Source organism: Desmodus rotundus, chromosome 12, assembly GCF_022682495.2.
Source record: "Desmodus rotundus isolate HL8 chromosome 12, HLdesRot8A.1, whole genome shotgun sequence".
NCBI classification, from domain to species: domain Eukaryota; kingdom Metazoa; phylum Chordata; class Mammalia; order Chiroptera; family Phyllostomidae; genus Desmodus; species Desmodus rotundus.
Window position 1 is genome coordinate 44,754,889 of NC_071398.1, and position 9,802 is coordinate 44,764,690.

At 54.3% G+C, this 9,802-nt stretch overlaps 1 protein-coding gene across 1 annotated transcript; it reads right to left on the reverse strand.

The window, feature by feature from the left end:
- Window positions 1–747: 747 nt before the first annotated feature.
- On the reverse strand, window positions 748–2,261 carry LOC139440458 (tetrapeptide repeat homeobox protein 2-like). Its single transcript, XM_071220083.1, has 3 exons — window positions 2,153–2,261; window positions 1,707–1,876; window positions 748–1,242 (listed from the first exon to the last, which is right to left on the reverse strand). The coding sequence occupies exons 1-3, from the start codon at window positions 2,259–2,261 to the stop codon at window positions 748–750; spliced, it is 774 nt and encodes a 257-aa protein (XP_071076184.1).
- Window positions 2,262–9,802: the final 7,541 nt, after the last annotated feature.

Genomic DNA, 9,802 nt, shown 5'->3' on the forward strand with positions numbered 1-9,802 from the left:
GTATCAACTGATAACAAAGTCGGTCAACTGAGTCCTATAAATAGGGCGTATTTGAAAATACCTTCCAAAAAGTCAGGCAATAATCCAGCGCTAGAACTGAACCCACATAAATCTGTGCCTAAGCCCATGACGATTAAAATCAAAACACTTTGTAGGGAACCTTTGTAAAATTCTAATGAAGAAAGAAACGATACACTTAGATTGGGTTTTAAATTCTTTTTATGATTTTATTTACTTGCTTATACACACAGGGGAGGGAGGGAGAAGGAGCCAGAGGGATACATCCTTGTACAAGAAAACACGGGTGGGCTGCCTCCTGTACGTCCCCACGTGGCTCTCGACCCAGGCATGGGCCCTGACACTGAATCACACGGGCCACTCATCAGTTCCCAGGCAGGCTCTCAATCCACTGAGCCACACCAGCAAGAGCTGAATGTGATACTTAGACTGTAAATCTCAGCAGCGGATCTCTAACTCCCAAAGTTAGAGAAATAGAAGTGGATTCACGCTGCACCAGAGTAACCCACCACCAAGCCCCGCGAGCCCTGCTTCCCGCACCCGCCTGGGCCCACGGTGCTGGAACAGACACCCTGGTCACTTCTGGTCCCACGGGGTCTGGAGGACTTCGCTGGGACAGATGCCCCGTCAGATCCAGGGACATCCTGGGGTAGGAGTCCTTCCCTTCCACAGAGTCCATTCCTGGGTTCCCGGACGGAGGAGGCGAGGAAGAGGGTCCCTTCAATTCGTTTACAGGGAAAGCAGATTCATGAGATCAAGGTCTTGCCAGAGATCCCCGTCGTTTGAGTCCTCAGCACTGACTGGGACCTCGGCTGGAGCTGGAACTGGAGCTGGAGATGCAGCTGGAGTGGATGCGGCGGGGACCGGAATCTGGGCGTCCTGGGCAGGAGCCCCCCAGGTCTGCAGGGGGCTAGAGGCACTGGTCTCTGCTGCTGCGACACCTCCCAAGGTGTTGTGGAAACCTGAGCCCCCAGGAAGCATAGAGCCCCCGGAGGACTCGGGATCCTCGGGAAACAAAAGGTCCCAAAGGGACTCCAAGTCCTCAGTGAACCCAGGACCTGAGGGCAGTGCCGGTTCCTCTGGGAACCCAGGACCCACAGCTGCAGGTGCTGGCCCGGGGACTCCTGGGCCCTGGGACGAGGTGGGGGCTTTCGAGCCTGGCTGCCTGGTTCTGGTTCCTCCCTGCAGCCTAGTCTGTTTGGCCCGGCGGTTCTTGAACCACACCTGGGGTGAGAGGGGACAGGAGCAGGTGTAAGAGGACAGGACCTTGGAGGACCCACTTGTGCCCAGGGGTGAGGCGGCCCAGGTGAGGAGGGCCATGTGGCCTCACACGTCTCCCTCCAACCCCAGACCCAGCATTTGGCTCTGGGTTTCAGTGGCCACAGGCGGGGACACCCAGGGGCCAGGACGCGGTCTGCCCCAGAGCACCCCGGGTTCAGAGAGGCCCTGAGGCCCAGGCATGGGGAGACTCCGGGGCATCGCTTTGGGATAATTGCATTGGCCGGTTTGCACCACACAGGGTGAGGTGGGCTCGGGGCTGGGCCCTGGGTCCACACGGGTGATCCCTTGCTATCGGGGTGACCCCGGGCAGCACTGGGCTCTCTGGCCCCTCGTCCGCCCCACCTGCGGCCCAGAGGGAGGGCAGGCGGCCTGTGGTCTCCAAGCCCTGGGATTGGGTCGGGAGGTACCTGCACTTGCTGTTCCTGGAGGTTCAGCCTGGCCGCCAGGGTCTCGCGCTCTTCGTAGGACGGGTAATGGTTGTTCTGGAAGAACCTCTCCAGCTCATCCCGCTGTACCACGCTGTACACCGAGCGCTGCTGTCGCCGCCGCTTTGGGGGCTTTAGGGGCAGCGAGAAGCCTGGAAGAAGAGGAAAACGGGGTCAAAGGAGCCTCACAGACAGTCCCCAGGCCACCCCACCTGGGCCAGCCCTCAACTGCAGGTGAGGATGGGAGTGGGGGCCGAGGCCAAGGTCGGGGCCGCGCTGTGGTGCAGCCTGGCATCCAGACCAGCCGCCCAGACCCTCCACCTTCCTGCCCCTGCCCTCACCCATCTACACCTCAGTCTCCACATCTTCAAAATGGGAGCAAGAACAGCGCTCGCAGCCCGCACAAGCATGCGGGGACCCAGGCTCACGCAGCCTGGCGCCAGGGGGTTCCTGCCTCAATCGCTTCACCACCCTCCACTCGCTGCAGGGAGCCTCCCGCACGTGCAGGAGGCCGCAGGATCCAGGCCCTATTCTCATCACGCTGCTCCCAAATATCCTTCCAGCCCCAAACTCACTAGGCCCTCCCAGACAAGGGGTCCTCTTCTGCACGCCCAAGAGCCCGCTGGCACAGCCTCGGCCCTCCGCCTCTTCTCCCTTCCTGCCTCGGTGGACCCAGACTCACCCTCCGAAGACCTGGGTTTTTGCATCCTGGATGCTGCTGAGTCTGCCGTGTTTGATGCTCTGTCTTCCAGGTCTGGGCTTTAAATACCCCCGAGTGGGACCTCAGGGTCCTCGGAAACCACCTTCACCCTTGGCCACGCCCCCTCAGGAGACGCATTCCTGGACTAATCCTTTTATTGAGGACCTACTGTGTGTGGGGCCTATCTTGGGGACTGGAACGTGAGAGGCCAGATAGCCTGGGGCTGTAGCTCCGGAACCGGGTGGAGTAAGGTAGGGTGGGGTCAGGTGGGGTGAGGAGTGGCGGGGACCTAACCATTCCCTGGTGGGGGGTAGGCATTGCTGGAAACGTCCCCCCCGGGGTCCAGCCAGGGCCGCGGGCTCACCCTCTCCCTGGCCAGTCCTGGGCGTCCCACCTGCCCCACCACCCAGCAGCCTCCTCCCAGGTGCCCAGAGCCCACGGGCATTTCTCCACGCTGGTGTCCGGTCGTCCCCAGGCCCGGGTTCAGACACACTGGCCCTGACCGTGGCGTGAATTCGTAGGGGCTGGTTTTCCTCCCCGGTGGCGGTGCGAGGGGGCCAGGTGGACAGTGAGCCGATGTCGGCCGTGAACGAATGAACCGGGTCTGGTCTGTGTGTCTCTGTTCACCGCTTCCAGCCCCTGCGAGCGGTGCAGACCTGCGTGGAAACGTCAGGCCGGGCTCCTCGCCTGTCCAGGGTCTGCTGGGGACTCGGGTCAGGAGACAGTTCAACTCACAGCGCTCACCCCCTGGGGACTTTTATTATCATCGGTGCGAGTGGCGGCTCACTAGGGCTCAAGTACAGAGAGAGACGCGGCGGAGCGATCTGGTGGCTGGGGTCACCTCCCGCGCCCAACCGCGGCTTCCCGGCTCAGGGCGGCCTTCCTAGGTCCTCCCACGGTTCTCCCGCTTCTCGGGAGCGCGCTGGTCGCCAGACCCGAGGCGGGCCCTGATGGCAACGCGGGAAAACCGAGCAATTTCCGTGGTCTGCAACGTGTGACGAGAGGCCCCCTCTCGCTGCTGTCGAAAGGAGATTAAGTGTAACGTTGTGCTGATTCGATGGGCAAAGATGAGGAGAGGGGTCCACCCTGGGCTTGGCGGCTGAGGGGGTGGGGAGGCGCCAGTAAACCTCCCTCTGTCATATTTGGAGGGTGGGTTGTTTCTGCGAGGGACCTGGTGGTATCTGTCCGCGTCCGTCCGCCAACGACTATCAGGAAGACAGCGGAGATGAATCTGCTCTGGCCAGACCCCTAGGCGACCTCATCTTGTGGCAGGACCCTGGTGGGGCCTAGGGGTCCTTTGTCAGGCTAAGCCTGGCTCACAAGGCTCACCGTCGGCGAGCTACAGATCTCCCGGGTGATCAAATTCAAACTGAATAAAACATACAGACATGTTCATTGAGATTTCGCTCCTAATTTTGGCCCGCTACCTCACGCTCTATGCTGGCAAATTCCGCAAGCCATGGCCAGTTCTCGTCAAACAGGTTGACACGCCTATGACCCTGTAACCAGGCTGGAGGGGGGAGGGGCGGGAAAGCCCTCGGGGATTCCGGAGTGCAGCCCTGTAATCGGCCAGGAAAGGTGTGGGTGGATGGACAAGTTGACAGTTCACAATCGCCAGAAAAGCAAAGACAAACCCAAACCACTATCAACTGGGGAAGGGAGAAACCAAGCCTCATGTATTCGTGCAACGGAATATTAGTCAGCCATGAAAAGGAACGAAATGCTGACCCATTCCGCAAGGCGGGCGAGCCTTCCAACAGGCCACAAAAGGGCGTATAGTGTCCGGCTCTGTTCGCACAAAATCCCGGGACAACTCCCTAGAGGCGGGGGTGGGAATGGTTGCCGGAGGCTGGGGGGAGGGGAAGTGGAGAGTAACTGGTGACAGGTGTGGTTGGGTTGGGTTTCTACCTGGGGTGACTGAAACGTCTTATCGTTGCTGGTGGTGGTGGATGGGAGACTCTGCGGGTGAACTGAAAAACTCTGAATTGCGTGCTTTAAACGGGTGGCTTTTGCGGCAGGGGCATGTAGCAATACCGAGGAAAAGCGGACGTCACGCTCCTTTTCCTGTCCACTGGGCTGATCGGGGTGAGAGCAATGGGTTGCGTGCCGACCCGGCGGGGTGCGGGAGGAGGGAGTGGCCTTCGCTTCCCATCCATGGAGTGTAGGCTGGTGGAGGAATTTGTTCAGGGATGTGGGAGCCTGAGTCAGTTAAGGGGGGATGAAGGATCAGCTGTGGATAGTATCTTTGTCCCAACAGATTTGAACAATGGTGGGGGGATTGCCTGAGGGAGTGGGAGGCACTGGGTAGAGGGAGGCAAGGAGGACAAGTCAGGACAACTTTAATGACATTATCAATAAAATATACTTTTAAAAAAGATCTCATAAACCTCCATTGGTATTCAAATGTTCCTTATGACGAACCATGTTCCTTGATGGGACATTCAGCATTTGAAATCAACCCTTTACGTCTTTGTCAAGTCCTCCCTAAACCTCCCCTCGCTTAACCCACCTCGTACTTGTCCAGACGACGTTCTAAAAGTCTCGTAAGAAAACCTACGCCGCCCTATATTTTACTGGCAAGGTGTCCCGAATTCAGTTACACTGGGAAATTCATGTGGACTCGGCCTTTTACATAGTTGTTCTCTTTCTGTTTCCCTTCTTCCCTTTCTCCCTCCTGGTCACGTCCAACTCCACACTTCTGTGCTCTCCCTCTCCTCCTCTCCCTCCTTCTGCTCCTCCTCCTGCCATTTCTCCTTCCCGTCTCCTTTCCTTCGCCCTTTCCCTTCCCTACCCTCTCTTTGGCATTTTCTTCTTCCAGGACACAAGAAGCACTCTACAGAACATCTGCCGATGCCTGGGCAAGACATTAGAACCAGAAGAAGTTAACTTAGTCCTCAAGAATAGCCCCTTCCTGGTCATGAAGGAAAAACAAGATATCCAGTTACTTTCTCCCGCCCAATTGGCTTTTAGATGGGAAGAAGGGATCACTTACTCGAAAAGGCCAATGAAAACGGCCCTCCTTCAGAAGGCAGCGGAGTACGCACAGGGCATTCTTGTGCTCAGAGTAGGGCACTAACAGTCGGGACCAGGGAGTGTTTGAACTTGTCAACTTTAACTGCTCATCCCCCCAGAGAATTCACGTGATTGTTTTAAAGATTGTATTATTCATTTATTTTTAGACAGAGAGGAAGGGGAGGGAGAGAAACATCAATGTGTGGTTGCCTCTCTCGTGAGCTCCCTGGAGACCCGGCCTGCAACCCATTTGCCCTGACTGGGGATCGAACCAGAAATTCTTTCCTTCTCAGGCCGGTGCTCAATCCACTGAGCTACGCCAGCCAGGGCTCTTCATATACTCTTATCAGGGGGTCTCTTTTCCAAGGACTGGTGTGACCTGCAGACACTTGGAGGGGGTTGATTAGACCTGGAGTGGTCACCTGACTTTGCAGGCCATTCAGATTCTGTCTCCTGTGATTCTGGCGTGGGGGTGTCCGCTGTACACAGTGTCCGGGTGAACTTGCCACACCTGCCGACTTGCCAGCTGGGATTGACCAGGGAGGCGAGGACAGGAGTGGGGATGGTCGTGTTGGTGCTGCCGCGTTGCTGAGTTAGCACAAAGTCCCAGCCTGCACAGGGACGTGTGTAAACAATGACTCAGCTGGACAAAGGAGAGAGGAGAGACCTTGCACGCAGCTGAGAGCCGGTGTTGCTGTCAGACACTGTGGTGAGCGATTACTCACATCCATGCCTCTGGGCTAAAGGTGAATGAAGAGTGTCCCCTGCACCGGATAGGAGGAGCCTGAAATTCCCAGAGCCCTGAAATTCAAGACCGTCCAGGATGACCCATGGAAGGAAGAATGTAAATGATTCAAGAGACCACAAATGGTGGGGGCTGCCCCTCAGGGCAGATGGGATGCGGGCCACCACCCCAGTGGGCCAGAAGGTCAGAGCAGCGGGACAAAAAGGCGAATTCCCGATCCTTAAAATCTAGAGGGAGCCCCAGCTGGTGTGGCTCGGTGGATTGAGTGCGGCCTGCAAACTGAAAGGTCGTCGGTTCGATTCCCAGTCAGGGCACACGCCTGGGTTGCAGGCCAGGTCAGGCCCCAGCTGGGGGCGTGTGAGAGGCAACTGCGGTATATCCAGTCCATCGACGTTTCTTTCCCTCTCCTCCCCCCTCCCTTCCCCTCCCTCCAAAAATACACAAACAACACCTTTAAGAGAAATCTAGAGGGTTACGGGACTTACCATGATCACTCCATAAGATATATAAATGTCTCACACCTGAAACAAATATAATATTACATGCTAACTACACTTTAATTTAAAAAATTTTTAATTTAATGGGCTATGACCTGCTAGATTGGATTGGCTTGGGACCCACGATGCCTTTCTTCTTTCTGATTTCTCCCTTTTGCAGTGGGACTGTCTACCCTGTGCCTTTCATACCATCGCATTTTGGAAGCAGACAACTTGTTGGATTTCTCAGGTTCGCCTGCCCAGAATCGTTCTCTCGGCTGATGTTTCCTCCGGGGCAGCCATACTGAATTTTCCGAGATTCTGGTACCTCAAGAGCTGCTTGTGGCTGACGACAAGTCGGGCGTGTTATGGAGGACACGTGAGCATAGGAAATCGATTCTAATAAGAATTGTTCCAGTAATGATGTTGATGAGCCCGAGAGTGGCAGCACATGCGTATAGGACAGCAATTATTTATCAGCGATTCTGCTCAATTATTTCTATGCACATAAGTGTATAATTTATATTCCTAATTTATATATAAGTATCTATCATTCTGTTGTATGTTAATTTAACTAACGTGTTAAATTAGTTACCATATTAATATAATGCCCAAGTATTCACTTATAGGACCTGCAAAATAATAATATGATCATAAATTAAGAGTACGGCTTCTGGTGTCAAATCTTTGGCTTCAAATCCACATCTCTATCGCTTTCTACCTGTGCAGCCTCTCACGGCCTCCGTCTCCTCACCTGTGTGTGCAACGGGGTAATAATAGAACATCCCCGATTCTGCGGTCACCCTGCCAACAAACATTGGAGTACACGCCGTGCGTCCGTGCCTCGGAACAGTAAGCCTTTGGCGATTCAGAAAGCAAAGTGTATGACTTCCTAAAACACACAGTGGAGATACGCGCCACCCACTGAGAAAACCGCAATGGAGCGAAGACTTGGAAGAAGCCAACGGGCACCACAGGGCTATTCCCGGACGAGCCGCACCCCAGGAAGAAGGATGGGAACTGCAAACCGTCTGAGAAGGGAGCGGTGCCTAGCAGGTTGGGGGCCAAATCAGAAGACTCAGCGTGAGGGAGTGGCGTGAGCAAGTGGACTGTCATAAGAGGCGGAGTGAGAGAAATGAGAGGGACCGAGTCACCTTAAGCCACCTGGAAGCCGTGGCACTTTCTCCGACTGACCCCAGAAGTCCTCGGAGAACCTGAGCAGGAAGTGACTTGTTGCTCTGGAGGAATCAGATGGCCACCATGCTGAGAACGACTTAGAAAGGAGAAAGATCCTAAACGGAGAGACTCATTACAAGTCTAACACCCTCCTAGTCCAGGTGAGAAATGGTGCTGGCGTGGGCCATGGTGGTGGTGGAAAGAGAGGTGGTGAGAAATGGCCAGATTCTAGATGCGTCTGAATGAGAGCTGCATTACTGTCGGTGAGTGGTGCGTGTGCAGGGTAGGCTGGGAGAGAGGAGAATGGAGGAGATCGTTTCCAGATGGAGGGAAGTGGGAATGCACCGCACAGGTGTGGCTGCAGGCAGGAAGAGGCCCACCAGTGGCCCACTGGTCATTCTGCGACATTAACTACCGAGCAGATGCGTTGGGGACTTGAGACCTGCCCCTATTCTGATCTGAGTCTTGTTTTACATTTTTCAGGCACTGCTGGGGACTGGAAAAGTCACTTCACGGTGACCCAAGCTGAAGTCTTTGAGAAAAGATTCCAGGAGAAGACGGCAGGTCTTCCTCGAGAGCTGTTCCCATGGGAATAATGTTGAAGGACTTCTACGTCTCATAAAAATAAATATTTGTTCTCCTGCTGTGAAAGGCTGGCCAAATCTGCGGGAAACCAATTATTTCATCCCGGAGGCTTCAATGATGAAATCTCTGGACTTTGACAACTTGATTGTTAAAAATTAACAGGCCACCTCTAGTTCACTGTGTGACATCCAAGCTCTTAAAAAACATGTAATACATTTAGAAGGATACAAAATAATATAAATATTACCAAAGCTATTCCCAAAATTATTTTATAAAAATGAGAAATAAAATTACAAAAGCAGCTAAGGCTCCTTTTCTCTCCATCGCCTGTATCTCCCCAGTTGTTCATTCCTGTGACCTTGCGGTCTGTAAGTTCCAGCCTCACATGATTGGACCGGAACCGATATATAGTATCAGTGGAAGCCTTGGAAACTTACATAAATGGCGTACCGTATGGTGCTGTCACCAACCGGCATTTTTACCCCGTATTTTATACGTGCTTTGCACCATGTTGACTACGTAACTAGTTCAGTATTTACTATGGAGACACGTTTCAGTGACCCATGCTCCCGTGGGTGAATCTGGGCTCCTTCCCCACCAGCTTTTCCCTGTTTAAAACACGGCTTTGGCCAAAACGTGGGCTGTCCCGGAAAATGTTCGAGAGACGGGTGGATAAAGGCCATGCAATGTACACACAAATGGAGGATTAAGGAGCCTCAAAGGAGGAAATTGTGCCATTTGCGGCAACATGGATGAAACTGGTGGACGGTAGGCTAAGTGCCAGGAGCCAGAGAGAAGGACACGTAGTGCACAGCTTCCCCTGGGTGAGGAATCTAAAATAGGCCAGCTGCTGGACAGAGGGGACAGTGGGGGCTGCCCAGGGCTGCGGGTACCAAGTTCCGGTTACACCAGGTGCGTAAGGTCCAGAGACCGGCTATAGAGTTGTACCCACAGGTAACGATACCGTATTGTCCATCTACGATTCGTTAAGGTGGCGGATCTCACGTTAAGTGCTTGTGCTCACAAACAGTATGTTACGGAGCGACTGGAGCAAAATTTACTTCATTCGTTAGATGGTTGATGGGCGATTGGGAAGTTTCCAATTTGGACTATAATCCCTCACGCGCCTCGGAATGTGTGTCTCCGTGTGTCCCTCGGCGGACACCCCCATTGGGCAGACGCCCAGGGCTGGGACTGTGGATTCCAAAGGCGTGCGTGCAACAGGTGGTTCCAATTCAAATTCCCGGGTGACAGGGTTCCCAATCCTTGCCAAATTAGCATCCTCTGGCTCTTTTCGTTTTAGCTTCACATTAGACTCACAGAAACAAATAGAATCTTATCTGCGTGTCTTTTCTCCCACTTGAATGTGGAGCGTCTCTCCCAT

Excerpts from the sequence above, each read along its gene's own strand:
- LOC139440458 (XM_071220083.1), bottom strand. The coding sequence starts at position 2,261 with ATGAGAATAGGGCCTGGATCCTGCGGCCTCCTGCACGTGCGGGAGGCT. Across the intron at positions 1,877-2,152 it reads ACCCCCTGGCGCCAGGCTGC|GCTTCTCGCTGCCCCTAAAG; the intron begins GTGAGCCTGGGT and ends CTCTTCTTCCAG. Across the intron at positions 1,243-1,706 it reads TCCAGGAACAGCAAGTGCAG|GTGTGGTTCAAGAACCGCCG; the intron begins GTACCTCCCGAC and ends CTCTCACCCCAG.